The sequence below is a fragment of the Blastomyces dermatitidis genome, assembly GCF_000003525.1.
Source record: "Blastomyces dermatitidis ER-3 genomic scaffold supercont1.10, whole genome shotgun sequence".
Classification (NCBI taxonomy): Eukaryota; Fungi; Ascomycota; class Eurotiomycetes; order Onygenales; family Ajellomycetaceae; genus Blastomyces; species Blastomyces dermatitidis.
In genome coordinates this window covers 1,601,969-1,629,113 of record NW_025544783.1, presented here as the reverse complement: position 1 = coordinate 1,629,113, position 27,145 = coordinate 1,601,969, and the positions used below count along the sequence as shown (strand labels likewise).

General features: G+C 47.7%; 9 protein-coding genes across 10 annotated transcripts; 3 read left to right on the top strand and 6 right to left on the bottom strand.

Moving 5' to 3' along the window:
* Positions 1-39: 39 nt before the first annotated feature.
* On the bottom strand, positions 40-5,016 carry BDCG_08046 (Noc1p protein). Its single transcript, XM_045423814.1, has 3 exons — positions 1,500-5,016; positions 1,387-1,422; positions 40-1,329 (listed from the first exon to the last, which is right to left on the bottom strand). Exon 1 carries the CDS (start codon positions 4,506-4,508, stop codon positions 2,358-2,360), a length of 2,151 nt encoding a protein of 716 aa, XP_045272673.1. The 5' UTR covers positions 4,509-5,016; the 3' UTR covers positions 40-1,329; positions 1,387-1,422; positions 1,500-2,357.
* On the top strand, positions 92-1,837 carry BDCG_08047 (3-hydroxyanthranilate 3,4-dioxygenase 1). Its single transcript, XM_045423815.1, has 2 exons — positions 92-387; positions 584-1,837. Exons 1-2 carry the CDS (start codon positions 356-358, stop codon positions 1,128-1,130), a joined length of 579 nt encoding a protein of 192 aa, XP_045272674.1. The 5' UTR covers positions 92-355; the 3' UTR covers positions 1,131-1,837.
* An 85-nt stretch (positions 5,017-5,101) lies between the features above and the next one.
* Positions 5,102-7,785, top strand: BDCG_08045. 2 transcript variants are annotated; one of them, XM_045423813.1, is made up of 4 exons: positions 5,103-5,291; positions 5,386-5,648; positions 5,753-6,365; positions 6,487-7,756. In XM_045423813.1, exons 2-4 carry the CDS (start codon positions 5,529-5,531, stop codon positions 7,077-7,079), a joined length of 1,326 nt encoding a protein of 441 aa, XP_045282398.1. In that variant the 5' UTR covers positions 5,103-5,291; positions 5,386-5,528; the 3' UTR covers positions 7,080-7,756. The 2 variants fall into 2 exon arrangements, with proteins under 2 accessions (XP_045272672.1, XP_045282398.1); XM_045423812.1 differs by having other exon boundaries at positions 5,102-5,648; positions 6,487-7,785.
* BDCG_08044 (oligopeptidase) lies at positions 6,214-10,528 on the bottom strand. The gene is made up of 2 exons (XM_045423811.1): positions 10,152-10,528; positions 6,214-10,054 (listed from the first exon to the last, which is right to left on the bottom strand). Exons 1-2 carry the CDS (start codon positions 10,181-10,183, stop codon positions 7,882-7,884), a joined length of 2,205 nt encoding a protein of 734 aa, XP_045272671.1. The 5' UTR covers positions 10,184-10,528; the 3' UTR covers positions 6,214-7,881.
* A 47-nt stretch (positions 10,529-10,575) lies between these two features.
* Positions 10,576-17,869, bottom strand: BDCG_08043 (pre-mRNA splicing helicase). Its single transcript, XM_045423810.1, has 2 exons — positions 11,488-17,869; positions 10,576-11,423 (listed from the first exon to the last, which is right to left on the bottom strand). Exons 1-2 carry the CDS (start codon positions 17,619-17,621, stop codon positions 10,883-10,885), a joined length of 6,675 nt encoding a protein of 2,224 aa, XP_045272670.1. The 5' UTR covers positions 17,622-17,869; the 3' UTR covers positions 10,576-10,882.
* Positions 17,870-17,972: 103 nt separating this feature from the next.
* On the top strand, positions 17,973-23,129 carry BDCG_08042 (DNA mismatch repair protein Msh1). The gene is made up of 3 exons (XM_045423809.1): positions 17,973-18,364; positions 18,430-19,342; positions 19,428-23,129. The coding sequence occupies exons 1-3, from the start codon at positions 18,053-18,055 to the stop codon at positions 21,179-21,181; spliced, it is 2,979 nt and encodes a 992-aa protein (XP_045272669.1). The 5' UTR covers positions 17,973-18,052; the 3' UTR covers positions 21,182-23,129.
* BDCG_08041 (ureidoglycolate hydrolase) lies at positions 19,327-22,462 on the bottom strand. Its single transcript, XM_045423808.1, has one exon. The coding sequence runs from the start codon at positions 22,230-22,232 to the stop codon at positions 21,330-21,332; it is 903 nt and encodes a 300-aa protein (XP_045272668.1). The 5' UTR covers positions 22,233-22,462; the 3' UTR covers positions 19,327-21,329.
* On the bottom strand, positions 22,786-24,688 carry BDCG_08040 (uncharacterized protein; the record flags this gene model as incomplete). Its single annotated transcript, XM_045423807.1, has 7 exons — positions 22,786-23,053; positions 23,181-23,380; positions 23,446-23,502; positions 23,569-23,715; positions 23,801-23,884; positions 24,029-24,209; positions 24,567-24,688. 7 exons carry the CDS (start codon positions 24,686-24,688, stop codon positions 22,786-22,788), a joined length of 1,059 nt encoding a protein of 352 aa, XP_045272667.1.
* A 547-nt stretch (positions 24,689-25,235) lies between these two features.
* On the bottom strand, positions 25,236-27,143 carry BDCG_08039 (peroxisomal membrane protein). Its single transcript, XM_045423806.1, has 6 exons — positions 26,887-27,143; positions 26,713-26,828; positions 26,593-26,619; positions 26,287-26,500; positions 25,987-26,210; positions 25,236-25,896 (listed from the first exon to the last, which is right to left on the bottom strand). Exons 1-6 carry the CDS (start codon positions 26,899-26,901, stop codon positions 25,839-25,841), a joined length of 654 nt encoding a protein of 217 aa, XP_045272666.1. The 5' UTR covers positions 26,902-27,143; the 3' UTR covers positions 25,236-25,838.
* Positions 27,144-27,145: the final 2 nt, after the last annotated feature.

The window sequence follows — 27,145 nt, the reverse complement described above, 5'->3', positions numbered from 1 at the left end:
TGGAGTGTATGCGTAATACCGAACCTTATCCTTATGGCATACAAATAGCACCCTTCAACCGCTGTAACTAGCGTATTTCCATGACACCGCGGGGAGACAAACCTCCGAATTTCATAGATATAACAGAGTTGGATCTGGAAAAGCAGCAACAGAAATTTGACATGGCCAAAAACTGCCTTTGACTCAGTGCGAATTGCATCTCTGTCTCCTGGAACTGAGATCTCACTGCCCGTACATAAATCGAAATCGATCGCCAACTCCTGACCTATTCCACTCCTTTCTTTACAACAACCCAACCCTCCGTTTGCCCGCATCGGACATTGCGGGGGATCCGCACTCCAAGCTACCAGCTACAATGCTCCCGCCAGCGCTCAACCTGCCGCAATGGTAACCCATCCCACTATACATATTTAAATACATGCACATGCCCCGCCCAATAAGAAAGAAGACAAAAAGAGGAAAAAAGAAAAACAAAAAAAAAAAAAAAAAAAAAAACCAAGAAGAAAGAAGAGAAGACAAGCAGCAAGCGCCATTCCACCCACACACTTCATTTTTAACTAACCCCCCTCATCTCATCTCACAGGCTCTCCCAAAACGCCCACCTCCTCCAACCCCCCGTGAACAACTACTGCGTCTACCACCCTTCCTCCCCCGCCACCGAGGGCTACACCGTAATGGTCGTCGGCGGCCCCAACGCGCGCACAGACTACCACATCAACAGCACGCCCGAATTCTTCTACCAGCACCGCGGCGCCATGCTCCTCAAAACCGTCGACACAACCACCGCCCCGCCGACCTTCCGCGACATCCCCATCCACGAAGGCTCCCTGTTCCTCCTGCCGGCAAACACGCCGCACTGCCCCGTGCGCTTCGCGGACACGGTGGGTATTGTCGTCGAGATGCCGAGGGCGGCCGGGGCGGAGGATGTCATGCGGTGGTACTGTGGCGGGTGCAAGGGGGTGGTTTGGGAAAAGAGGTTTGTGTGTACGGACCTGGGCACGCAGGTTAAGGAGGTTGTGGAGGAGTTTGCGGCGGATGAGGGGAAGAGGACATGTGGGGGCTGTGGGAAGGTGGCGGCTGTAAGGTATGCGGAGGGGGAGGTGGTGCAGCCGGGGAGGTTTCCGGAGTGAACGACGGGGGGATTGGGGTTACGGAGATAGGTAGGTTTGGGAAGAAAAGGGGGGGGGGGGGAGGTGGTTGTCAAGATTTATCAGATCAGCCGGCTGATTGATATTTTCGTTGGTTATGATGGGCCGTGAAATCGAAGTTGAAGTCCCAAGTCTATGAATTTCTATTGCTATACCCCGTTCCGCAACTTTTTGAACTTTACTAAACTTATCTGTAAGTTGTGTTTATTTCCATTATTATGTTGGAAAGGCAACACACTTTTGGACTTTATAATCTTGGAATGTTCCGTCCGACCTAAGAATCACTCGTTAGGAGGAATACATCATGGGAGAAAGGCGGCAGCAACGAGTAAATAGTAGTTAAAGAAGAACCTTAGATGGAATGAATTGGATAGCTTTCGCACTGATGCTGTAAAGTTGGGATATACCATTGGAGCTAGGTCGGGATGCCCGAGAACGTAACTTGGGAGAAGACGGCTGATGCTTAGTCCAACACTAAGATATATTCCGAAGGTTTGGTATGTGATAGGACATGAAAGAGCCGAAGGGTTGTTGGGGAAAGCTAGCGATGGGCTGGTATTATATATACAAATATATAGAAAATAGGGCAAGGAATTACAACAGATTGTATAGAACAAAAAAGGAAAGATAATAGAAAAATAATGAGAAGGGAGAGGAAAAAATGAAATAGAAAGATAGAAGAACAGAGAATAGTGGTTTGGGGTTGTAGATGTAGAATTCATTGAGGGTTGATGGTGAGAAGGAGGGGCGGGCCATAAAAAAAAGGTACAGGAATAAGAAGTGCAATAATTAGTCACTGTCAGTTGAAATACATCAATCAGCATTAAATGGCCACAAGCATAAAAAAAATATAAAAAAAAAAAAAAAAAAAAAAAAAAAAAAAAAAAAAGCGGCAGAAGATGAAAGCACCGAAAGGCCTCCGAGTCAGGGAGATAAGAAGGGAGGGTTCGATTCCACAACGATACAAAAAAACAAAAAGGGAAATTACTCTGCAATAAATTCCGCACTGGACCATGGATGACATTTCGCGAAAATGGGAGAAGACACGAGACGACAGGAAAAAGGGAGGATGGGGATATATAAAACCCGTAGTATCCCATCACACTCCTCAGCACGGCGAGCTCATGACCTGAATACTCCAAGCCGCTCACTTAATTCATTTAGGCATCGATTCCCGTTTAGGGATCTCAGAATGGAAGCCAAAAAAATCTAATCCTCAAACGGACAATCGATACTCTCATGCCCATCCCGTTCGCAGAGCGCACACCACTTCGACTCATCAATGACGCCGGACGCCTTCCCCGCAACCGGCGACATAGACGCCGTCAGCCCGCTAATACCCTTCAGTCCCTCCAGCACTACATCGCGCCCCGTCCGCTGAGAGCTGGGGCTTCCGCCAGCGTTGAGGTTATTATTATTGGTATTGTTGTATCCATTTGTCGTTGTCATTGTTCTTAAGTTATTTTGTTGGTAGGGTTGATGATGGCTATTGCCGCTGAAACTGTTGTAGGTATTATTGTTGTCGTAATTGCTGTTGCTATTGCTATTATTATTGGTGGTGTTGTTGCCGGTATTTGCAACTGACTTACCCGCCGCGTTCGCATTCGCGGCAGCGGAACCAAACATATTCGTGCAGGTCAGGATATCATGGCCGCTCGTTTCGCAGATCTCACACCAGAGCGCGCCGCCCTCATCTGTGCTTGAGGAGCGCGAGTCGGATTCCTGCATGCTCTCGAGGTGCTGCTGGTGGCGGACGGGTTCGTTGCGGTGCGGTGGGGAGAAGTGGGGGTATTGGCTATGGCCATTGCTGTTTCTGGCGGGTGGGGAGGTGGTGTCGTGCCAGTCATTAGGGACGACGGTGCGATCGGAGAGGGTGTGGGTGTGGTTGGGCCCACCCATGCCGCTGCCCGTGCCAGCGCTGTTATGTCGCTGTTGTTTGAGTGGTGAGGTGGTTATGGTACCGCTGCGGTTGCGGCTGGGACGGTTCTGGTCGAGCTCGCGCTCCAGTTCTTCGATGCGGTAAGATTTGCGCTCCGTAAGGCTTTCAAGCTCCTCGATGCGACGCTCCAGTCTAGCGACGCGGTCAGCGTCCTGGTGGTCTCCGTTATTGGCAGATCCACCATTCATCTGCGCGAGGCCGGGAGGTTCGCCCCTGCTGAGGGAATGGATGATGGCTTTTAGGCCGCGTATTTCATCATCCTTTTGGTCTAGGTCCTTGGAACTGGCATACCCATCGCCCCCGGCTCCTTTATATGAGGAAGATGGTTTCTCCCTCTCCTGCTTCAACTCTAGCCTAGTTCTCTCAACCTCACCCCTGAGGAACTCCACTTCTCCTCTTGCCTCCGCCTCACCCCTGCGAGCGTCTTCAAGACCTTCCTCAAGTTCTGAAACCAGTTCCTCCAACTGTTTAAGCTGCCTTGCAACGGTTTCAACATCCTCACTACGATCTTGTAGTTCCCTATTAGCCTGCATCAACTCTTCTAGTCTTCTCTCGTAGACCCTCTCAGTCTCCGATGCGGCCACTTCCAGAGTATCCAGGGTGCTACGAAAGTCTGCGCGGTGGCTATCGAATTCCGCCGTGAGAGCCGCAATCTTCTCGTTTTTCTCGCGGAGTTGTGCCCGCACTTGTAGCGCATCCAGACCCTCTAGCTCTGTAATACTCTTTTGAAATTCCGCGAGAGTCAACGCCTGTTCTTCCAGCTGCTTATCACGATCTCGCAATTGTTTCTCTAGAAATTTGATCCTATCCACGGACTCACTATCGTCAAACGCGGGTGTTCTTATGTCATGCCGCCTTACTGAGCCGGGGGTGTTAATGCCGCTTTCTACGCTAATTCTGGATGACGGGCGGCTGGGTGGACGGGTAGTCTTGAGCGGCGTTCGAGGAACGCCTCCATGGGCAGAAGTGCTCCTGGAAAACGCGGACGGTGTTCGTAGAGCGGTCAGGTTCAATTTCGGTGGAGGGGCCCGCGGGGATTCAGGTCGTGGGAGGGATGGGCGTCTGAACTTGGGTCTGTTTACAGACAGCGGGCCAGGGCCTGCGCCTGGGCCGACAGATTTGCTAAAGGGGGGCTTGGAGGGCGTGGGCGGTGTGCTGCCCATGGATGCAGTTCGTTTGGAGACATATCTGTTATTATTCATGGGCACGAAGATGCCGGAGCCTGGCTGGGAGGTGGTGAAGTAGCTCCGGCCTTCGACGTCGCCGTTATTCTTCCCTCTCCCGGCGTGTTCTGGGGCCAGCTCAACACCAGCAAAGCGGCCAGGTTTGCCGGCGACGGGGCCTAGGAATTTGACAGTGCCGTACATGCCCCCTGGCACGTTCACCAGGTCTCCGACCTGGATGTCGTCAAGGGGCGCCATAATCGTGTCGTGATATTTGTTTGTGTAAATAAAAGCTCCGGTGGAGCAAATAACTAGTTAAAGAGGGCAGGGATGGGGTGGTTTAAGAGAGCCGTAGCAGCATGTCAGGCGTAGGGTTGAAAGAGAGAGAGAGAGAGAGAAAGTAACAATCAAGAAAGATAAGAGAATGAAAGAAGAGGGTCGGAATGATACGTAGACGGCGGTGTTGAAGGAGAGAGAGAGAGAGTCATTCGAGGGGAGAGAAGAAGATGAAGATGAAGATGAAGATGAAGATGAAGATGAAGATGAAGATGATGATGATGATGATGATAATGAAGATGATGAAGAAATGAGGGAGGAAGCCGTGTTGATTGGGTGATGGTTTGAAGACGTAGTTAACGATATAAGTAAATAAATAAATATTTAATAGTTTCTTTTCCTATCCTATTTATTTATATATAACTATTTAATGCATAAATACATCTCGGGAGTCGACTATAGAGATAGAGAGGAACAACTCAATTCAATAATGTATATTTATTAATATTTATATAATAAATAGTATAAATATTTAACTATAGATATAGAAGACACCAGATCAGATCTCGTCCATCTAAATATTTCATTTCCCCTTAAATACTTAACCTATTTATTCTCCATTGATTCCAACTGGCCGTTAGTTAACTTATTTATTTAAATATTTAGCTCAGCGCGCATATAAATATATCATAATAAATATCGTATTTAAATATATTTGCACCTCAGCCTCAAAACGAAGCATCCAACCCCCTTCACAACATCTGAGTAAATATCACCGGGCAAACAGATCAGCTCATTCGCAACCAACTCTGCTTCATGATTAATCGATCTAAATATCTCTAATTCCTCTACGTGCCAGTTGTTCTCAATTCTCTTTGTTTGACCGTGGAGCCCGTTCCGCCATCGTCATTACACCTGCATACCGATCTATCTAACATCCATCGACGCCCTCGCGTTTCTTACACTCCTCATATCCACTTCGCTTCATAGCCAATCGCAGTCATGTCGCAATACTTCTTCGATCTTCTCTACACCTTCACAGACTGCATGTGCTGTTTCCCCAACTCCCCGCAGCTCAAAATTAACAACAGGAGTTTCAAGCTGTTGCGGTTGCTAGGAGAGGTGTGTAACTGCTATATATATTATGTAGATGGGATAAGATTAGATGATGAAGATAGTGGGAACTTCAAAAGACCGACAAAAACTAATCCCACTTATTCATTCAGGGCGGCTTCTCCTACGTCTACCTCGTTCAGGACAAAAACACCGCAGAGCTCTTCGCCCTCAAAAAGATCCGCTGCCCCTTCGGCCAGGAATCCGTCTCCCAAGCCCTCAAAGAAGTTGAAGCATACACCCTCTTCTCCCCAAATAGATACATCATCCACTCCATCGACTACTGTGTCTCCACCGAATCCGGCTCTAAATTCCGCGCCGATGGCGGTGACCCAGGCTCCAAGACCGTCTACATTCTTCTCCCGTACTACCAGCGCGGCAACCTGCAAGATGCCATCAATGCTAATCTGGTCAACCACACCTCGTTCCCGGAGAAGAAGCTGATGACCTTCATGCTCGGCGTGGCCAAGGCGCTCAAGGCGATGCATCAATATCGCGTCAGAGGTGGTGCGGGTGCGGTGAAGAAAGCGAAGATGGTTAGGAATGAGGCAGACGCTGCGGATGCGGACGCGGCGGCATCTCGTGGACGGCCTGCAAGAAGAAACACTCGTCGCGATAGCGATGACACGGAACACGAGCCGTTGATGGATGGGGAGGTTACCATTAGCCAGGAAGGGGTGGATGAGGGTGGTTTCCGCCCATATGCGCACAGAGATATAAAGCCAGGTATTTTTTATTTCAACCAATGCGCTTTTTTTTTTTTTTTTTTTTTTGGCTACAATACAGAATTTAATAAATAGAAAACAAACAAATAAATCAAAAAACTAACAATTCCCACAAAAACCAGGAAACATCATGATTGACGACGACGGCCTAACCCCCATCGTCATGGACCTAGGCTCCCTCGCACCAAGCCCCATCGCCATTACCTCCCGCTCTCTCGCCCTCGCCGTCCAAGATACAGCCGCCGAGCACTCCACAATGCCCTACCGTGCCCCAGAACTCTTCGACGTGAAAACCGGCTCCATCATCGATACCAAGGTCGACATCTGGTCGCTAGGCTGCACCATATATGCCTGTCTGGTGGGTAAAAGCCCCTTCGAGGCCCGTAGTGACGAGACCGGTGGTAGTTTGAGTATGTGTGTGTTGGGTGGGGACTGGAGGTTTCCGGATGAGGACCAAGACCAAGGGCCGAAGGGGAAGGGGAAAGGGGTTGTGGGCGTTGGCGCTGGCGCTGGCGCTGGGGAAAGCGAAGGGGAAGGGAGTGCTTCTGCTGCTGCTGCTACGGGCGGTTCACCGGGTAAAAAAGGGGGGATTAGCGAGGCGTCAAAGGAGGTGGTGAGGAGGTGTTTGCAGGTTGAGCCGGCGGATCGACCGGATGTTGATGAGTTGATTGAGCTTTTGAAGGCGACTATTGAGGAGTTGCCGGATGATGACTGAGGTGGTTGTTGTGTTGGGGTTATTTTTGCGTTTTGAGTCTTTTATGTCCTTCTTCTCGTTTTGGTCTCCCCCAATGAAGGAAGGGTTGTTGTTATTTTGGCTCTGGTGCTCCTTTTTCCTTTCCTTTTTCTGAAGCGAAACCTTTCTGGGGAATTTTCACGAGTTCATGTTCTTTTGCTTGATCATTTTAGGGAGATCTTCTTGATGTCTTTTTGGCCTGTTATGTTTTCCCGCTGTTTTCTTTCTTTCTTTTTCTTCCTTTCTCTTTCTTTCTTTCTTTTTTTTATTTTTTTATCCAAAGCTTTTGGGACCGGTTATGTACTAGATGTACGCTCCAACGATTATTTTACCTTCTTTCCCTCCCTGTCTATCTGCATTGCTTGTTCATCCTCTATTTCTTTCTTTCTCTCTCATCCCTCTTGTCTATAGATGTTCACATGTATATCTACTCTCGTAATGTTCTCCTGGACGTCGCGGATATTAGACAGGCAACCATCTAAAGCCCCGCAAAGCGGGACAAAATAACTATTTCTTTATAATTTAGAAGGGACAAGTAAGATGCAGCGGATTGTAGCTTGGAACGAATTTTATCGTAATATCATCATGTAGCATAAATTTGACTTTCTAGTTTCTTAAGATATGTCGTCTGAGTTTATGGATGGGTTCTCCCAGACCCCCCTTTGTCCTTTCTTGAGAAGAGATTTCTTTCATTGACGCATTTAAAAAGCCCCCCGCGAAAACAGCGGAATCCAAACACCATCCTCGTTAAAATAACCCCATGCCAAATCACAAAACTGAGCCCCTACTCCGTCACCGTCAACGTCGCCATATTTCTCACAATCGCTCCCTCCTTCCTCGCCGGAAACCCATCAGACCCATCCTTATCCAACAACAGCGGCAACCCAACATGTTTATTAATCCAATTAAGCACTGTCCGATACCAAACAAGCGAATTCTCAGGCTTAAGCACCCAATGGTTCTCATCAGGGAACATCAAGAACGCACTCGGCACGCCTCGCATCTGCAACACGTTGAATGCCGCCAACCCTTCCGCGATCGTGAGGCGGTAATCCAGCTCGTTATGGATGATTAGGTGCGGCGTCTCCCACTTATCCAGGTGCAGCGAGGGGTCCCAACGGTCCCAGTTCTCGGGGACCTGCCAGTATACGCCCTTCAGATCCCGGATGGGGAAGTACAGCTCTTCGGCCGCGAGGGAGAATTTCGTGCTGAAGATCCCGTCGTGGGTGACTAGGGCTTTGAATTTGCGGCCTAGGTCGTGGCCCTGGATCCAGTTCACCATGAAGCCGCCGTAGGAGGCGCCTAGGGCGACGGCGCGGGCGGTGTCGACGTAGTGGAGTTCCTTTTCGATGTAGTCGAAGCCGCGGGCGATGTCTTCGTATGGTTTGCCGCCCCACTCGTTCTGGATAGCGTCTGTAAATGCCTGGCCGTACCCGGTGCTGCCTGTAGGGTTGGGCGTGATTACTACGTAGCCCTGCTCTGCGAAAACGGCAGGGTTCCAGCGGGTGTTCCATTGGTCGTTCCATGCGCCCTGCGGGCCACCATGGATGAGGTAGCAGAGGGGATATTTCTTTTTCGGGTCGAAGTTAGAGGGTTTGATTACCCATGCGTGAATGGGGTGGTCATCTGCCCCTTTCCACCAGATATCAGAGACTTGTTCGGAGGAGAGGCCCAGGGACGCGCCGTGTCGTGAACCTGAGCAGATAAGTTTGGGTTTTTGGTCTGGCTTCGACAACTCGAGTACTGAGAATGCACTGTTTTCCACGAAGCTCGTGCTGGTTATGAATAGCTTGCTGGATGCTGGTGCGACGCTGGTCACGTATCCGGAATGGGTCAGTTTGGACAGGTGGCTTGTAGAGACCTTGGTGTAGTCAGTCAATGGAAGCCTGAACACGGTCCCGCAACCGGTGTCTTCAACCCGGACAAATAGTTCTGAATCGTTCTCACCCCATGTAAGTGAGCTTGGGCTCAGGTTCCATGAGCCAGAGCCATCTGTATTTGCAAAAATCTCAAGGGATTGAGGCTGTTCAGCCCGCCAGTCAAAAACACCAGGGACAAGAATGATCCTGTTTTTATCCGATTCATATCCGTCTTCTCTCATAGCTAGAATTGCGAGTGTTTTGGACACCGGGGATATAACTGGAGATGTTATCGCCCCTTTCAAGCGATCGAGGGAGAGTGCTTTGGCGGATATTGGTACCGCTTGCGTCCAGGACCCTGCATCCATGTTGCAAATGAAAACAACACATTTGGTGTGCAGGGCCTGATTTAAATTCGGATCCTTGGCCACAAACACAATACCATGCGGACAGAGATCGAAATGATCTGTTCCACCAAAAGGCGGAATCGGTGATTCTATCTCGGGCCAACCGATAAACTTGAAGAGGTTTTTCAACTCTGACAATTTGTACCTGGACTGCTTATCCTCGGCCGACGAGGAAGTCTTTTGTAACGTCCCGAGCCAAATTGCATTTTTCTGCGGTGTAATATACTCGTCCCAATGCCTGACGAACAGCGATGTATACAATTTCCCTGAGCTAAGGGGCTTTTGCGCAGTGGATGGATTATATATCGACCCATCTGGATTGGCCTTCCCAGAAACCGCGAGACCCACGAGCCCAGGGGAGAGAGTAGTGAGTTTCAGATTCGACACAGGAGCGGATACCGTCCCTGCAACATATGGATCTTCCTTGCGCTGGCCACATCCGACAATGAAATTGGTGCTTCCCTTCTCCCCGTCCTGCAGCCAGACGAGCTTGTCGCCGTCACCCAACCATTGCGGAGATCCGTGGTAGGAATTTGTCAAGAGAAGGGAGCTGCCAGTTGCAACATCGAGGACTCGAAGTTCTGAGGTTGTCGCGTGGGTCTCGAACGAGTATACTGTCTGCGTGTAGGCCAGCAAAGTACCTGATGCATTTGGGATGGCAGCGGAGCGGCGAGGAGCGCTCAGCATTACCCTGTGAGCAGAACCCATGTTAGCTTCAGGATGGAGAGAATATCATTGTTTCTTTCGTATACTACAGCTCTAGCTATGGACCTGGGGGAAATAATTACTCTGGCGTAAACTTCAGCGCACGAATAGTCATGATGCTATATCACGGCAGCAGAACCGGTCTAGATAGATACGAACGATGTTTTTAGGTTATTGTTGCTTATACGACCCGGAAAGAGGATAGCCGTGCGTCTGGAAAGCTTTTGATTAATAGGATTGTTTGCAATGAACGCTGAACTTGAAGCTGTTGGAGCAAAGCCTTTGTTTCCTAGAATCCCAGGTGAGTTCCCAAGTCTCGCTGCTCTTCTTCGGATCACGGGCATTCCCCCTGTTCTGACAACGGATGGCGCGGGACCTTCTGAGCTTGCTTGTACAGTTGTTAATTCTATGTAACCCCGCGTTGCGCCTGCTTAGTGATACAGCTGCTATTATTAGTTAACCTCAGCACATTTAACATTCCAAGGCTCGAAAAAATATAAAATACAACGTAAATCTAACTTTAATAAGAGAACCCTCCAGATGTAGAGATCATGTTTGTCTATCTTATATAAAGTTATAGGAACTGAGCAGTTTGCAACTTCAGGCTCATTTCAATTCAATCGACAAATTCTGATCCAAACAAAATCATTTTAAATTTTTTCTCAAAATGGAAACCGTAGCAAAGCCGTTTTTAGTAGACAAATCCATACATTACATACACAGTACACTCCGTACAGTCTAAACAAAAGGGCGGAGAAAATGAAAATCAACTTTCGGAGGTTAAATTTTTAAAAAAATAACAAAACGACATTGCCTACTCCGATCCTTCATCCTCATCCTCATCCTCATCCTCATCTTCATCCATTCCTTCCGCAGCCGTTATCTTGAAGGACGGATCTTGGTCAACACCCACATAGCTATCGCTCATCAAGAACAGCGTTAGCTCATGCTCACCAGGCGTCGGAACAATGTACTCCAGTTTGAGCTGCAATTTCTTTCCAATTGTGACCCGTTTGGTGGCCAGGAGGCTATTTGTCTTTTCTTCGCCCACTACCAGCCACCAATTCTCCATCTTCTTGCCCGGATAGAACGGAGCAGACACGGTAGTATCAACTTCTTCGTCTTCCTCAACATCCCTCTCAATCCTGATATCGATATAAGCGGGCTCGCCAGCGGTGATGTTTTCTTCGTCTAGAACAGTAAAGTCGAGATCAATGTTGGGATACTTGTTATTCGTAAACTCTGCCGCCTGTGCTAGCTGCTTGTTGTCAAGACCCAAGCGTTTGACGAGAGTTGCATAATCCTTGTTCTCCGATGGGTCCATGGCTTCCATGAACTCGAAGATGTCCTTGATTCTACGGGTGTAAAGGTGGTTAGTAGCTGCGAATACAAGTATTACCAAGGGAAGGAGGAACATACTGGAACTCATTGGCCACCATGATGACCTCGGGGCCGAAATGAGGAATTTGCTTCAATGGACTATCCCGGTCCCACATAGCTTGAACAACCATCTGTGACATTTCCATCGCATTCATCGCGTTCAAGTGGCCCTCGGATGACAGAACATCCACACAAGCACTCAGGAGGTTCAACACTTTGCCCACAATCATTTCTTGATCTTTGCCAAGATCGATCGGAAGCTGCATGCGCGAGAAATGTGCCTGCAAAAGGACGAATGCCTTGAAATGTGGTGAGTCGTAGACTGGCTGCGACATCTTGACTGGTACCCTATCATACACGCGACGGAGAATATGCTCTTCGTGGCGTCGAACCTGGATCATTTCAAACTCAGTAGCAGATGTCACGATTTCAAGAATGCCCTTCAGCTTGGTTCTGGCTGTTAGAGAAAGCAAGAACGTTTGCATGGTGATGAACGAAATGTTGTAGTATGCAGCAATCATTGCAGCATTTAGTGGTGAGAGTGTATCATCCTCCTCGTCCAGGTCGATGATCTTGGCTTCAGAGAGCTCCTTAAGGGTGTTCTCAACCAACTCTGAGAGGAACGTACTTAAGCCTTCGTGGCTCACATCAGTTAGGCCGTAGTAGCTAGGATTTGCGAGGAGACGGCGATAGAAATAGGTGTATGTCATCCAATCAACAGCATCTTGTGTAGATGCAATAGTTCGAGTGCTGATCTCGGTGACAAACGCATCGTGAAGGTATATCTGCAAATGGCTCTCTATTGGTAGTGCTTCATTTAGGAATTTCTTGTAGTAGTCGCGCTTGACGGCGGGAACCATAAGCACGCCCCTTCCACTTTTGTCCTCAAGAGGGCGGGAAGCTTTCCCGAACATTTGGAGTATCTCACTGATAGGATAGTCGATATATCGATGCTCTCGGCCATCAAAGAATTGGGTATTCATGATAATAACGAGATGTGCATTGAAATTGATCTCCCAACAAACATCCCTAGAGGCTAGCATAACTTGTATCGCACCGATTTTGAAGAGATGTGTCACAATGCGCTTGTCGCTGTTGCTGAGAGCCTCATGGTAATAGCCAATTCCGTGTGATATAGATTCTGCCAGTGCTTGCTCGTCGATTCGCTTTAGCAGGGGGGAAATCTCTTCAACGTCGGCATGTAAGAATCTGTCCTCATCATCTGCGGCAATGCAAGCAGCCAGCAAATCTAAAGCAGTTGAGCGTGTCTGTTTTCGCGTAGGTACAAACACTAGCGCCGGTTTATCAGGAGAAAGCTGCAGTATCGATGCAAAGACAGGTTTTGCCATGGCAAGCATGAGAGATGGGAAATGAGGGATCGTGTAGGACTGAATGTGCAGCTCTAATGGAACAGGGCGTACGTGGGGGCTAAAATTGTAAATAGTATGCTTTTTAGCTCCTAGCCATTCCCCAATGTCCCGGGCATTGGACAGAGGGACACTCAGCCCAATCATCCGGAGGTCTTTTTCAGTCTGAAGGGCAATATAATGCATCCGCGAAACAACAACCTCATAGATGTAGCCACCCTGACCACCAAGCATGTGCAGCTCATCGGCGATAAAGAGCTCAACGGCTTGTACATTCTTGCGGCGCTGCCACTGCCGTGAGAGGACATCCCACTGAATGGGCGTAGCAAGTACTAGGTCGGCTTGCTCGAGAATTTTCAAATCTGCAGTGGTTTCTCCTGTGAGTTTCAGAATGTTCTTCCCACCGTTGAGATTGCCTAATCGGGTTTGCCAATCGGTCACACGATAGTCGATCAATTCTTGGAAGGGAGCAATATAAACTGATTTGCCAGGGTTGGGTTTTAACCAATGATGAAGTAGAGCAAACTCCGCACAGACTGTTTTCCCACTCCCGGTAGGGGCTCCTAGGAAAACATTGTCATCCGTGTCGAACAATGATTTAAAAGTCTGTGTCTGCACCTTGTTAAAATGGTCCCAGGAAGGATAAAGCGTTTGGTACTCAGGTCGTTTAAGAGCTTTGACTGGTACCCGCTGCATATCCAACAATGGCGTATGAGCAGGAAAACGCTCTGGTAGAATAAGCTTCTGGAATGAAACAGGTATCTTCGTCTCCGAATGCATCCATCGATCCGAAACGAGTGAAATAAAGTAATTCGGCGGCATTGGTTCTGTTATTGGTACAGTGAACTCGACTAAATGCTCATTCATTTCTGAAACTGCAAACTCTTTGCGAAGGATAAATTGGTCGTGGAAAAGGATATCTTCGCCATCACAATCCTCCACAATAATCCAGAAGCTTTCTACGGCACCATGAAGATCATCATCCCAGGTGAAATTAGGCGTGATGGTGAGTTCCACACGTAGCATTGACCGCGTCATTGGTTGAACTTGGGCTTGCACCTCGAGGCGCGGGAACTTCTGGACGAGGCCGCAAACTAATTGACCTGACTTAGAACTGCCCAGTAACTCTCCCATGCGAGGGGGATCCAGATCAAAATATGTTGACCAAGGAACATCAATCCTTTCGGACTTTTGCAAGATTTCGCGGGGGCACGACGGAAACTGACGAAGAGGGGACATGGTTGGCCACATGCGCTTTTCTGCCATTTTGCAGAGGTTGAGGGCAGTTTTGGCGACAGAGGCCCAGCCTTTTCTTAGCGTAATTTCGAAAATTGCTCGAAGAATACGACCCGCAGATTGGGTGACATATACCATATCTGCCATTAACGCTAGCCCTTCTAGCTTCAAACGAGATATGTAAGCCTGCAAGAGGACATTGATTTTTGCGTGAGGTTCCTCAATGCCTTCCTTCACTGGAATTGGGACACGACCAAGTAACTTCGCTAGCTCTAGCTTTTCATCCTGTCGAACCGGAATGTATTTGAACTCGTCGCTGAGTGCAAATATACGGAACAGCTCGATTGTGGACACCATAGGTTGAAGGTGGTAGTTATATGTACTCATAGAACTATGCGTGATATAATAATGCGAAGCGATACGGCCAAGTTCGGTAGATTGGAGTCTTCCGGTTTTTTTCTCATATTTGACAAGGTTAGCCTTTTCGAGTACTGTTGCTGCAGAGTGGATGAGATCTACGCGTCGTTGTTCGAGAGCTTCATCGTTTTCGTAATCCGTGCCAACACTGTAGAGACCAGGGGATCGAAGCATTCGGACGAATAAGTAAGTGTAACCGAGCCAGTCCACTCCCTCGTCACGATTGCGTACATTTCCAAGCACAATCTCAGCGTTTAGATTATCCGCAAGCTTGCTCATCAGCTGGCTTTCGATAGGAAGTTGCTGGTTCAGCAAAGATAGGTAATATTGCATTTCGGTCTGGGACGTAATGATGATACCCTCTCCAAACGTATCGTATTGCGGTCGGCCGGCACGGCCAAGCATTTGAAGCACATCCTGGGGACTTAACTCAACCCAGCTGCCTTTCTCCGGCGAGTACACTTGTGTACCTTTGATAATGACTGTATGGGCTGGAAGATTGACACCCCACGCAAGGGTAGCAGTACAGACGAGAACTTGCAAACTGCCATCCGCGAATAGCTCTTGAACGGAGGTACGATCAGCCAAACTCATTCCGGCATGATGTATACCGAAACCGTATGGCATAAGGTCTTTTAATGCAGGGTCGTTGACCGCATCAGCTTCTTCCGTGAGAATAGCCCGGCTGGCTGCGTCACTTCTCAAAATTTGTCCAATAGTTTCCATCTCAACAGCCTTGTCTCGAATGTACCGGGCTGTCTTTGCCGTTTCTTTTCTCGAGTGGACAAAAATTAGCATTTGATTCTTATTTGTACCAACTTGCTCAAGAACTTTCGTATAGCAAACATCATTCATAGTTTTCAGCTGTTTAATGGCCTTTTTATCGGTCACACCAATAAATTCTTGCTTCAGTGGACACGGTCTGTATGAACCATCGAAGTGGAAAAGGGCATTGATAGGATCAACGCGCAGGAAGCTGCCCACGTCACGATAGTTAGGGAGCGTAGCACTCAGACCAATCAGTCGCACTGGGTCGCCTGTTTGTTCAATTTTACGTATTGTCCTGCTCACTATACTTTCTAAGACGGGCCCTCGGTCATCATGGAGCAAGTGGATTTCATCGATGATAATAAGTCGTACAAGGCGGGTATAGCTGGTATCGGTCGCTTTTCTCGTGATAACATCCCATTTCTCAGGCGTGGTCACTATAATCTGGGTATCAGCTATTTGTTGTTTGGTAAGTTGCCGGTCACCAGTAAGTTCCGAGACGCGAATACCGTAGGGCTTTAGCCTTTCGCCGAAATTCCCTACTTGCTCCTGAACAAGCGCTTTCAAAGGTGCGATGTAGACAATTTTGAAGTCATCTAACATGATCTCGCCAGTGTCAGGATTGCGATTTTTCCCAATTTCACGTAGTATTGCAAGCATGGCGACATTGGTTTTCCCAGAGCCTGTTGGGGCACAAACGAGCATGTTCCCATCATCTTTGAAGGCCGTTGGGAAGCACTTTGTTTGGATGCGGTTGAGCTTTTGGGAGTTCCTAAATCCGGGACGTGCCCAATCTGGAAGATCTGAAATGGGAATAAGACGTTCACCTGGGTCCCTCTTTGGCTTCGGAGCTGGGACGTGAATTTCTTCATATCCTTTAAAGGTTCGTTTTGTTGAACCTTGTGGCAATTTGACATTGGGGTTAGTCATAAGGTGATTTCCTTGATCAAACACAAGATTATCGAGGTTGATGAGCTTTTTTGGCTGGAGTCCGCCCGTTAGAACACCATCTTTTGGCTTAGATTCAGCTTGGTCTGGTTTGGGCCCGGGAATATCAATGTCCATTAGGTCAACCTTCATCCTTTTCCCAGGTCGGTCGGCCGCTGCTTCCCGAGACGACTTGCCATGTAATTCATCCAAAATGTCACGGTGACCGGCCTCAATCATTTCTTTCTCAAGTGTGGTTTTGGCCTCGGCATCCTCCGCTGTCCGCCTCCATTTGGTCACCCAGACAATTCTATCCCGATTCATAATGAGCTTTCCTACTAGCTCTGGGTAGTCGTAATCAAAAAGTTCCATCAGGTCATTTTCGACATCACGTAGCTGCCTTTCATTTCCATCTTCTGACTTTTCCCCCATCATCCGCAAAGCCTCTTGAGTCTTTTCTTGCTGTATATGTGCGTCGTTGTAAATCGATCCAATCTCTCGCTGGAGCCAATACGCATCAATTTCACGAATTGGGACGAGGTTCGAGCGACTCTTGGTTTTGTCATCACGAGATGCTTCCACGGCGCCATCGATTACTATTTCTTCATCGGGTGTGCCCGCCTCATCATTTTCAGCAGCGGCACCGCCAGCGGTTGCAACCTCTTCTAAACCGGGTTGATCCTCTTCGTCAGACATGTCCTCGTCGGAAGGCTCGTCCGCATCTCGAACCTCGCGAGCCATATTATCTTCATCTTCGTCCGATTCATCGAAAACCACAGCTACACCTTGCCTCTCATCTAATTCCTCCCCACCCTGTATACCATCTGCGCCGTTTTCCATATTTTCGTCTTCATCTTGCGCATCGTAATCTGTGATTTTCTTCCCTAGGTTGACAAGCTCATTAAACTCTTTCGCTCCCATAGTACTTCCAAGTAGGTCATCAATCTCTTTTTTTTTGTCGAAGTCCTTCATATTTTCATCTTTTAAGAGCTCTAGTACAGCATCTGCAGCACTTCGAATAACCTCGTGAGACACGTCTCCTAGATGGTTTGAAGTCATCGTAAGGATTAAATCATAAGTTGCTCTTGTCGCAGGAGTTCTCGGTCGATATTTTAGGCCTTCGATGAGCGCGTCTGCTGCCGACAAGATACCCACGCCCCTCAGCTGTGCCTGTTCTCCTCGCTTTCGTTTTCGTTGCTCTCGTTGCAAAACATCTTCGCCTTCTCGAATCGCACCTCGTTCGATATTCTTAGGGGCCACTGGAGCCTTCCTGATTTTTGTAGCATCCGCACCTGAGGCCCGCGTGCCCATGTCCTTGATATTAATGCGACCGGCGAGAGACTCCGGGTCGCCCGTAACCTCATCTGTGCGGCGAGTTACAAAACGACGGTCCGCCTGGAGAACCAGGTTGGACATCGCCGAGTACTTGTACTGCGACACATTATTTGGATCCGCCATCTTGACTGCCGTACCAGAATATTGTCAAGAGCTGTTTCGCGCTGGTTGACCGTAGCGTAGATGCAGTCGAAAGGTAGAAGTCTATGAAAACCCTGCAGACAAAGACAGGAATAAAGATAATTCAGGAGCCTGGCCTCATTGCTTGAAATAGCACGCGAAATTCAGGCTCAAGAATGCTTGATTCGCAGGCGCTATGGGTTGTAAAAAAGGGACAGAATCCAGCAAGAGAAAATGCTATTTGTTGAAGCCTGAAGACGTCGAAGTTGAAGCTTTGATGCTCACGGCCGAAAAGGGACTAGCGCCTATTTAACATCTAGCCGGTGCTCTGCTCAAGGCGCGTCAACCCAACCACGACGCCAAAATATAAATTCCGAGATAAACCAGGGGAAGCGGATGCAACGACACAGCCTGGTTTGTGGATATGGTGGATAATGTCAATTTACCTATCTCGTGGACGGCAGCTGAAACGCCCTCTACTGTCAATTTCTTTGCATTGCTGCCCTGCCCGCAATGCTCCCCTTTCGCGCCGCGGAGTGCTTCCCTTGGAGCTCAATCGCGGCGCAAAGAGAAAATCTACAGCCAAACTTAAGGATCTTCCTCAAGGGCGTTTGGAACCAATAGAACCGTATGCTCCTCTCGTTAACGATGCTCCTCAGTATCCGACGGTGATACAAGGCGCAAAAAACAATATGCTGAAGTTTAAGAACTGTGTACTGCTCACGAGGGTGGGAAACTTCTACGAAGTACGGATATCCTTTTCACTTGACTTGTCGATGAACTAGTAGTGACATACCCTTTCTCATTGCAGCTCTATTTCGAACAAGCGGAGGAATACGCCACGCTGTTGAATTTGAAACTTGCCCAGAAGAAGACAAACGCTGGAGCCGTGCCTATGGCTGGCTTTCCCTTTTTCCAGCTCGACCGATTCCTTAAAATCCTCGTTCAAGACCTTAACAAATATGTTGCCATCAGTGAGGAATTTGCCAATAATGTTGTTGGTAAAGCGAAGTCCGGGGGTTTGCAGTTCGACCGTAAAGTCTCTCGAATTGTCACTCCGGGAACATTGATAGACGAGAAGTTTATGGATCCTTACGAGAACAACTTTCTACTCTCAGTATATATGCCCACAACTCTCCCAGAAGAAACGGAAACATCATCGCCTGAACAGCATTCTTCTATGTCGGGCACTCAGCTCATTGGCCTCTCTTGGTTAGATTTATCCACTGGCGACTTCTTTACCCAACAGACGAAAGCGCAGATGTTACCGTCTGCTCTAGCTAGGATTGGTGCTAGGGAGATAGTCATAGACCAGAATGTCGGGCCAAAAATAAGACAAGAACTACAAGCTATTGTCGGACAAGACCAGCAGCATCTGATAACGTCATTTAGCTGTCCAAATGAGATGAGGACTTTAGCAGAGTGGGGTTCCATTTTTGAGTCTCCGATACCTCTTGAGGTAGCTTCCATGTTCACTATGGAAGAAACAGCGGCCTGCAATATATTGTTGGAATATGTCCAAGTTCAAACGCAGGGAGTGAAGATGAAACTCCAAGCGCCCCGCCGTAGGCATTTAGATGAGTCCATGACTATTGACCGTAATAGCCTAAGAGGGCTTGAGATTTTAGAAACTGCTCGAGACGGGCTTGGAAAAGGAAGCCTTCTCCATGCTGTGCGGCGTACTGCGACAAAAAGTGGAGCTCGATTGCTCAGGGACCGGCTGAGTACGGATTTACTGTCTATTTTATTTTTATTTTTGGTTCCTCGTGCTTGCATTCGGGATCACGATAGGCTAACACTGCTCTCCAGCTTCACCTTCCGCTTCATTACACGTTATCAATGAGCGACTTGATTTAGTATCCAAGTTCCTTGAGGATGAAGATCTACGCCAAAACATCATACTCCTCCTTAAACGTAGTTTCGATGCTCAACGACTAGTTCAAAAGTTCTCATTAGGCCGAGGGGATCCGGACGACCTACTTTGCCTGTCAAAAGCAATCCAAGCGTCGCAGGAAATAAAATCAGTTTTACTCCGGCATATCAATCAGTATGCTAATAAGCCTTCTGATCTGACTAGCAGTTTACGCTCCATGCTGGACCGTTTAAATCTCGATGGCCCCGAAACTCTTTCACAGAGGATACTGGCGGCGATAGACGAAGAGGGCCTTCTCCAAAAGCAAAGAATCGAAGACGATGCCGCTGCAGACGCTGCGGCTCTCGCTCAGGAAGTGATTTTAAATGAAGGGTCGTCAGAAGACCTAGAAGCCATGCCTAAGCCGGTCAGAACCCAACGAGCCGGTAGGCAAAAGGATTCGAACGGCACTGAGCAGGCAGATCGGACCACATGGATCATGCGCCGGGGGGCAACTAAGAATTTGCAAAAGCTACATGATGCTCTTGATCTCCTTCTAGCGGACAAGTCCGAACTAACAAAGACGTTGCGAGAGACCGCTGGGACTGAGAATTTAAGTCTCAAGTGGACACCTGGGCTTGGCCACATTGTTCACATGAAGGGAGTAAAAGCATCGCAACAGTCAGTTGAAGCGTTGGGAGCAACGCGAACAGTCTCTTCATCAAAATCAACACGCTCCTTTTATCTAAGTTCCTGGTCACAATTGGGAAGCAGAATTGACGATGCAAAGTTCCACATACTGTCCGAGGAGCAGCGCATCTTCGAAGAGTTACGCGAAGCGGTGATTTTGAATCTTGTGAAGTTACGCCGAAATGCTGCTGTCTTGGATGAACTCGATGTTGCGTGTTCGTTCGCCAGCCTTGCTGAAGAACAGCAGATGGTTCGTCCTGTAGTCAACAATAGCAGAAGTCACAAAATAGTAGGCGGGAGACATCCGACAGTTAAACTTGGGCTGGAAGAACAAGGGCGTCCCTTCGTTAGCAATGACTGTTTTATCGGGGAACAGGAACGGATATGGCTCATAACGGGGCCGAATATGGGTGGAAAAAGCACATTTTTGCGCCAAAATGCTCTGATTACCATCCTTGCACAGGTTGGATCTTTCGTACCGGCGGAGCATGCAGAGATCGGTATTGTGGACCAGATATTCAGCCGCATTGGTGCTGCAGATGATCTCTTCCGGGACCAGTCAACATTTATGGTGGAGATGCTGGAAGCAGCGACGATTTTGAAAAACTCTACATCACGCTCCTTTGTGATTATGGATGAAGTTGGGCGAGGGACAACGCCTGAGGATGGAACAGCCGTGGGGTTTGCTTGTCTACACCACCTCCATAACGTCACTCAATGCCGTACTCTATTCGCTACCCACTTCCATGTGCTGGCGGACATGACCGCTCAATTTGAGCATTTGGGTCGATACTGCACGGACATAAATGAGGACCCTTCGGGGTCTTTTTCATTTGTCCACAGACTGAGAAGGGGTGTGAATCGAGAGTCTCATGCTCTAAAGGTCGCACGGCTAGCGGGTCTCCCAGAGAGTGCCATTGCCGTTGCAAAGGATGTGTTGTGCAAGCTATCACATGGCAGAAGTTTTGAACCTAATGAGGCGGTCTCTTCTCCTGACAGAGCTACTCGGGGCGGCTCCTGATGTTTTATTATACCATTTTTTTTTATCTCAGATCATAATATGCCTTTTAATCATCTGATTCCCCCTCGTGAAAATACTCAATCATATTAGCAATTTGATTCCCCACGAGCCGAAAATTAACGAAGTGTACATATACTGAAATTTCCGCTCATAACTTAGCCACCTCATCCTCATACTCCTCCATCTCCCTTATATCCACATCCACATCTACATCAACAACAATCCCCTCATCAAACGCAACCTCCTGACAATCATCCTCCGCAACCCCATTCGCAAACTGCACCACTACGAAGTCCACCCGACGTCTCCCCACCACTACCATTGGCGCATGCCAAGTGGCAGCCCCATACGTCACCGCTTGACCACCATGCGCAATGAACGCTTTCATATTCCGTAGATCCGGCGGGTCGCGAATGAGAACCTGCTCCTTGCCACCCTGAGCATTGACAACCGTAGCTTGCGCCGTCTGCCCGTGTAGTGACGGTGCGACGATGATGAGGTAACTGGGCACGGGATTGTCATTGCCGCCACCGTCGTTCTTATTGCGCGCTCCCGTAGATAAAGCATTGTTCTCATTATCGGGCCGTTTTCTGTCCACCCCAGATGGTACGCCCAGCGGAATAAACGTCTGCGTAGTAAACGGATGTCGCTCCAGAATCCTTACATCGAAGAGTCCACCGGCAGGCTTTCGTCCCCGGCCCCCTCCTCTCCTCAATGCCCGCGGGAAACACGAGAACATACTCATGCGCGGCTCCCCGTTGCTCCTCTTCCCCTGGCCCTCAGCGCTTGTACATTGGTCGTAATTATTCTGGAATACGGAGATCGGGCTGTATTTCAATGCGGTAGATTGGTTGGCGAGGATTGGAGTAGGGGTATTGGATGGATTTGGATCAGCATCGGGGAGAGAGGAGAGAGAAGAAGCAGGGGGTGCGCGGGTGAGGGTTGCTGGTAACGGGCTAGATATGGCAGTGCCAAACGGATGGAAGGAAAGTAGGGTGAGAGGGGAGGGATGTATGGTCATATTTGATGTAGGGAGAATCGGCGGAGGCATTGTCGATGGTATAGGTATATGAGTTAAGTGTATGATATGTGCAAATTGTCGTTTATTGTTGGGAGTAGGAGCTTTTCATGTCCCTACAGCAGACAAAAGGCGGAGGTTGCCGCCGAGTTGCAAGGGCTCAGGCTGTGGCTGGCGGTGACGTAGTTATTTTTCACTTCGTTAACTAACTACTCCGTACGGAGTAGTTATAAGCTTGTTTGGCTGGTTTGCCTGGAGAGAAGCTCCCCATGGTTTGCCGAGGCATAAAACAACAGGTAAACAACAACTTACGGAGTACAAGATCCATACCATAGTTAACATCTCCAATGTTCTTTCAACTGAATCAAATACAAAGCGTTGCTGGACATGGCATATAATGTTCAAATTACAAGCCAATTGATTTTCGGAAGTGAGATAGCTATCCTATTCATACTTGGGTACCATCCATGCGATCTTGTCTCGTCTCAAGCAATGTGGGCGCATTTGTAGACACCGAGTACTATCCATTTATGTATATGTATATTCCCCAATCCCACTACTATAAGTAGTAGTATTTATCCTCTCGCTATTCATCCTGAATCTTTGCTACCACCTTATTCGCTTTTCCGGCACCCTTTTGCTGATACTGATGCGCCTCAAGTGCATCTTCAAAACCGCCCTTACCCACCAAATCATATGGGGGAGGGAATAATTGACCCCCTTGTTCAAATAATGCCACAAATACTGGAATATACTCAGCAATCCTCTCATTGATATGTTCTGCAGATGGCCGTCCAATCTGCCCTAGCTCAACAAGTTTTGTTTTGCCCCCTTCGAAGTCGGCGATCCCACTCCTAGAAATGCGGTCAGTTCGGAGCTTTAAAGAAACTAAAAAAAAAAAAAAAAAAAAAAAAAAAAAAAAAAAAAAAGAAAATTCAAGAAGTTTGCATGAAACAGTTCTCTATAGCGGTACAAACTCACCATGTGTTTGTCGAGCAGAACAACTTTGGACCCTCTTTGGGAAGCCTTTTAAACAGCTCTTTCGCGAACGCATCGCCCGATGCCGCAGCGTCAAAGACTCGATGTACCTTGCCTTTGGTAATATTAAGGACATCTTTGACCTGCTCCTCTATTGGCTTCTTATAGTCAAACACGGCTGTAGCGCCTTGTCTTTTAATGAGCTACGATGTGGAGTTAACATCATTGTACGATGCCGTGAATATATTTGGGCGGAATATATACGAACTGGAACAGAGCTTGCAGAACACGACGCCATCACCTTATATCCACAAATATTAAAGAGCTACTGTCACCGTCAGCATAGCAATCGAGTGATCTTGAAGGGCGGTCTGGGAAGGATAATATGTACCTGAACCGCGAATTTTCCAACAGAGCTGGCGCCACCTTGAACAATAGCCCATCCGTCCTTTTTTTCAGGTGCGTATTTAGCTTCAAGAACTTCCTGCAAATTTGGCAGTTCCACGTCAAGGCAGTCGAATACTGATAAACCCGCAGTCTACTCTTAAAGTGAGCTTTCATTCGCACATCACGGTACCTGCATTTCATGATGTCTGAGGAAGGAATAGACTAAACACACATACCTCCAGACCAGCACCTATCGTGGCAGCTTCCACAAGAGAAATGTTCTTCGGCTTCGGAATCGTGACTTTGGCATCCATCAATAGCTATATTGCACAGCGCAAGAAGACTACATATTAGTTAGGTGATCGGAAATGGCAATCACCATTCCAAAAACGAAGCCCCGCCAGTTCCGAGCCATGGGTTGAATACGGTAGTGCTCAGTTGGGATACGGTGCGGAGATACTGACATATTCCTGCCCACTATTATATCCCGGATTGCCCAGGCGTGTGCTTCCACAAACATAATCGCCAACTTTAAACATTGAGGCAGCGTTTTCGCCTACTTTTACCACGACGCCTCCAACATCGACTCCAAGACCGAGTGGCCATTCCTGAACGAGCACGCCTAATGATCGCATCAATCCGTCTCTAAATGTAGTAGTTCTGCGTCAGGCCCCGGCTGAGAGGGAGAGAATCATTCTGCCTCAGGAATACCATGCGAAAAAGAAAAAGAAGGCAAACAAAACACAGGGTCGAGAGATAGGGAGTACAGTAATAAGAACCCGATAGATTCTAATGAGATAATAATTAAAGAACAATGAAGACACGCTAGCGCTCGCTATTACACGAACAAAGGCGCTTGTCCGTCCTCCCCCACTCAAGAGGTGAGCAACCTCTGCGCAGGGCGATAAATAAACAAATGAAGAAATAACAAAGGAAAGCCGCCGTGGATAATTTCAATATCTCTAATGAAAGTTCAAGCTTCTAAGGAAAAGTACTACAAACACTGGATTCAAGGCCATATAGATTGATTTGACCAGTATTTGGTCAGCCGATGGCTCAGGAACATCAAGATTGTCCACGATTTTGAAAGGCTCGCCGGCCTTCTCACAAATGATGCCTTTCATGGTTTTCCTTCGATATGAGTTTGGCGAGCTGTTGGTGGAGGTATTGAAAGACGTGGGGGGTCTGATGAGATGATGGGGAGGGGTAACGTAGATATAGATAGATGCCAAGAGCAAATGAAGCGGGGTGGGAGTATACAACAATAAGTTCTGGTAAACGCAAGAGGTATTTATGGACAGTGCAAGTTAGGTTTATTTTGAAAAAACCTTTTGAGACTTTTCCGATTTGTCAGGAGGGGGCATAAATGCCATCAATCATACTGTATACTCCGTCTTTCGGATGATTGCCTGGTCTCGGCTTTTATTTAGGCAACGCCGGTCTCGTATCGCCGATAGAGCAACCGCCAGGGAGCGGAAGAAGCTCGAAACTTGGAAGCTGGTATAAAAATCCTCTGTCCGTGAGTTGCGCTCTTTGGATTTTGACTTCAGGCTAGAGGTGAATCAAGCTGCCTAGAATCCCTCGGAGGCATCCGGCATTCGTTCTTGTTTTGCCAGCATCCCCTCCCCTAGGATAAACTCAGGAGCGGGAAGAAACACAGGCTAAATTTGGTTGGCTGCTTTGTTCTCTTTTTCTTTTTCTTTTTTTCCCGCGTATTAAGATTTAAATGGCTCGTCTTTCTCGAAACATCTGTAAAGAAATGTGGATTCTCAATGCTGGAACCTCGAAGTGATCATGAGTACCAAGAGGTACAACTACGACATTCTTAAATACGCATGTCTCGTTAAATTGACATGATTGAAAGCAACTTATGCTTGAACTTGGCTCTAATCCATGATGTAGTATATGTTACATTAACCAGGAATTAACAAAGAAAAGAGGGAATCAATGAAATAAAGATGAAGAAGGGTACGAAAATGGATAAAGATACAAGGAAACGTTTCCGTGAAAATGGCCTGCCCTGAATTCTAGGAATTTCATAAGCGCCGATAGAGTGATCGCTCCAGCAGCCAATGTATGCTAGATTGCTCATCAACTGATAGCGGCGGGAGGTTTAGGGAGAAGGAGTGCGGAATGATGCTGAAAAGGTCAATTGCCCGCCGTAGTCATAGGTTGTCAATAGATTCTCTAGGATTATAAAACCATGTTCGATCCAAAATGAAATCCCTCCATATACGCCGGTTGATGATTACCCCGAACGCATTCTATAATGCCTCATTTGTTGTGCAATAACAGCGTTCTTAGCGAATCCCAATGGTCCGAGTCCGCGTATCTGGTTCATGGTTAGCCATTTTGTTCATATACTTTAGAATTTAGAATAAAGTATGCGCTTCAGAGTGACGCTAGGTTTTGCTTGACATACATGTACGTCATGCTACTTCGTAGGCTTGATTGAATAGCTGCTGGGTACCAACGGAATAGGTACATGACGAAAGCCCAGCTTAGACTGGCAAAGGCCGGCCACGCGTTGGCATATATTTTATTCCTGGCTTCAGGTGTTATCAGGTGCGACAACCCGTGTGTTCCGGGCTCAACGGCTATTTTTGCCATTGCGAGCACTACACGCGCAAAAACGTATATAACAATCTAAATTGACGTATGTTAGGTTTACTCCGGAGTTTCTTTAGGTTAGATATGTTAATAGATTGGGTAAAATGCTGACCTGTTTGCTGACGCTCCCCGGGGACTTGCCAAAAACGAGATACCCTCCCAGCAGTCCAGCCACGAAAGTATCATATGGGCCCTCCTTACCCCATCCACTTGGCCCTAAATATCTAAGGGCGAGCATGGTAGATTTGTAGATGACTGCGAATAATGAAAGGTTCCGTGCATGTTGCCTCGTAGCTTTGAAAACAAGCCATGTTTTCTCTCGTATACTGGAAAGGGTAATACGATCTGAGTAAACAAGATGATGACATGAAAGAGTAAAGTTGGAGGTTAGGATGGGTGTTAGGCGGTTTATAAATACCTTCCCGAACGGAAAAGAAATATCATCCTACGGGTGTAAAGCAAGAGTTAGCATTCTGAGCTAAGTTAAGAACCATCATATGAAGTATATAAACAATAACTGTGCCGGTCATTGACTTACACCAAGGCATGGGGAAATCGAATCTTGGCACCGTAGACGGCTCCATTGCGAGCGCCTTTGAGGACTGCGAGGAATGGCGCGAGGTCAGGGTCTAAGGCAACTTTATTCAGTTTTTCCTGTAGCGGTCTGTTAATGTAATTGGTTTAGGCGGTCGGTGGAAATCGAAGCGCGTACAATGAGGGAATCCATGGTTTCTCCCTGATCCTCTCAAGCTCCTAAGGCGGGCGAGTAGGTATAATTCGGCTCTCAGCCTCTCTCATGTGCTGGCTGTGCAAATGAATAGTATGTCTCCAATCACGAATGTGTACATGTGGTAGTATGATAGTAAGTAAGTTGACGTTTTCCGGAGAGCGGTTTTAAAAGAAAATCGCGGAAAAGGGTTTGGATGAGGGAAAGGGTTAAAAATCGCGGGTTCACCACATGCCTTTTTGTC

Excerpts from the sequence above, each read along its gene's own strand:
- BDCG_08042 (XM_045423809.1), top strand. The coding sequence starts at position 18,053 with ATGTCAATTTACCTATCTCGTGGACGGCAGCTGAAACGCCCTCTACTG. Across the intron at positions 18,365-18,429 it reads GGGTGGGAAACTTCTACGAA|CTCTATTTCGAACAAGCGGA; the intron begins GTACGGATATCC and ends TTCTCATTGCAG. Across the intron at positions 19,343-19,427 it reads ATTGCTCAGGGACCGGCTGA|CTTCACCTTCCGCTTCATTA; the intron begins GTACGGATTTAC and ends ACTGCTCTCCAG.
- BDCG_08039 (XM_045423806.1), bottom strand. Across the intron at positions 26,620-26,712 it reads CGATTTCCCCATGCCTTGGT|GATGATATTTCTTTTCCGTT; the intron begins GTAAGTCAATGA and ends TTACACCCGTAG. Across the intron at positions 25,897-25,986 it reads CGAAGTAGCATGACGTACAT|ATACGCGGACTCGGACCATT; the intron begins GTATGTCAAGCA and ends ACCATGAACCAG.
- BDCG_08044 (XM_045423811.1), bottom strand. The coding sequence starts at position 10,183 with ATGACTATTCGTGCGCTGAAGTTTACGCCAGA. Across the intron at positions 10,055-10,151 it reads GCGCTGAAGTTTACGCCAGA|GGTAATGCTGAGCGCTCCTC; the intron begins GTAATTATTTCC and ends TTCTGCTCACAG.
- BDCG_08047 (XM_045423815.1), top strand. The coding sequence starts at position 356 with ATGCTCCCGCCAGCGCTCAACCTGCCGCAATG. Across the intron at positions 388-583 it reads GCGCTCAACCTGCCGCAATG|GCTCTCCCAAAACGCCCACC; the intron begins GTAACCCATCCC and ends CTCATCTCACAG.
- BDCG_08046 (XM_045423814.1), bottom strand. The coding sequence starts at position 4,508 with ATGGCGCCCCTTGACGACATCCAGGTCGGAGACCTGGTGAACGTGCCA.
- BDCG_08041 (XM_045423808.1), bottom strand. The coding sequence starts at position 22,232 with ATGCCTCCGCCGATTCTCCCTACATCAAATATGACCATACATCCCTCC.
- BDCG_08045 (XM_045423812.1), top strand. The coding sequence starts at position 5,529 with ATGTCGCAATACTTCTTCGATCTTCTCTACACCTTCACAGACTGCATG. Across the intron at positions 5,649-5,752 it reads TGTTGCGGTTGCTAGGAGAG|GGCGGCTTCTCCTACGTCTA; the intron begins GTGTGTAACTGC and ends TTATTCATTCAG. Across the intron at positions 6,366-6,486 it reads GCACAGAGATATAAAGCCAG|GAAACATCATGATTGACGAC; the intron begins GTATTTTTTATT and ends CACAAAAACCAG.
- BDCG_08043 (XM_045423810.1), bottom strand. The coding sequence starts at position 17,621 with ATGGCGGATCCAAATAATGTGTCGCAGTACAAGTACTCGGCGATGTCC. Across the intron at positions 11,424-11,487 it reads ATGGTGGCCAATGAGTTCCA|AATCAAGGACATCTTCGAGT; the intron begins GTATGTTCCTCC and ends TTACACCCGTAG.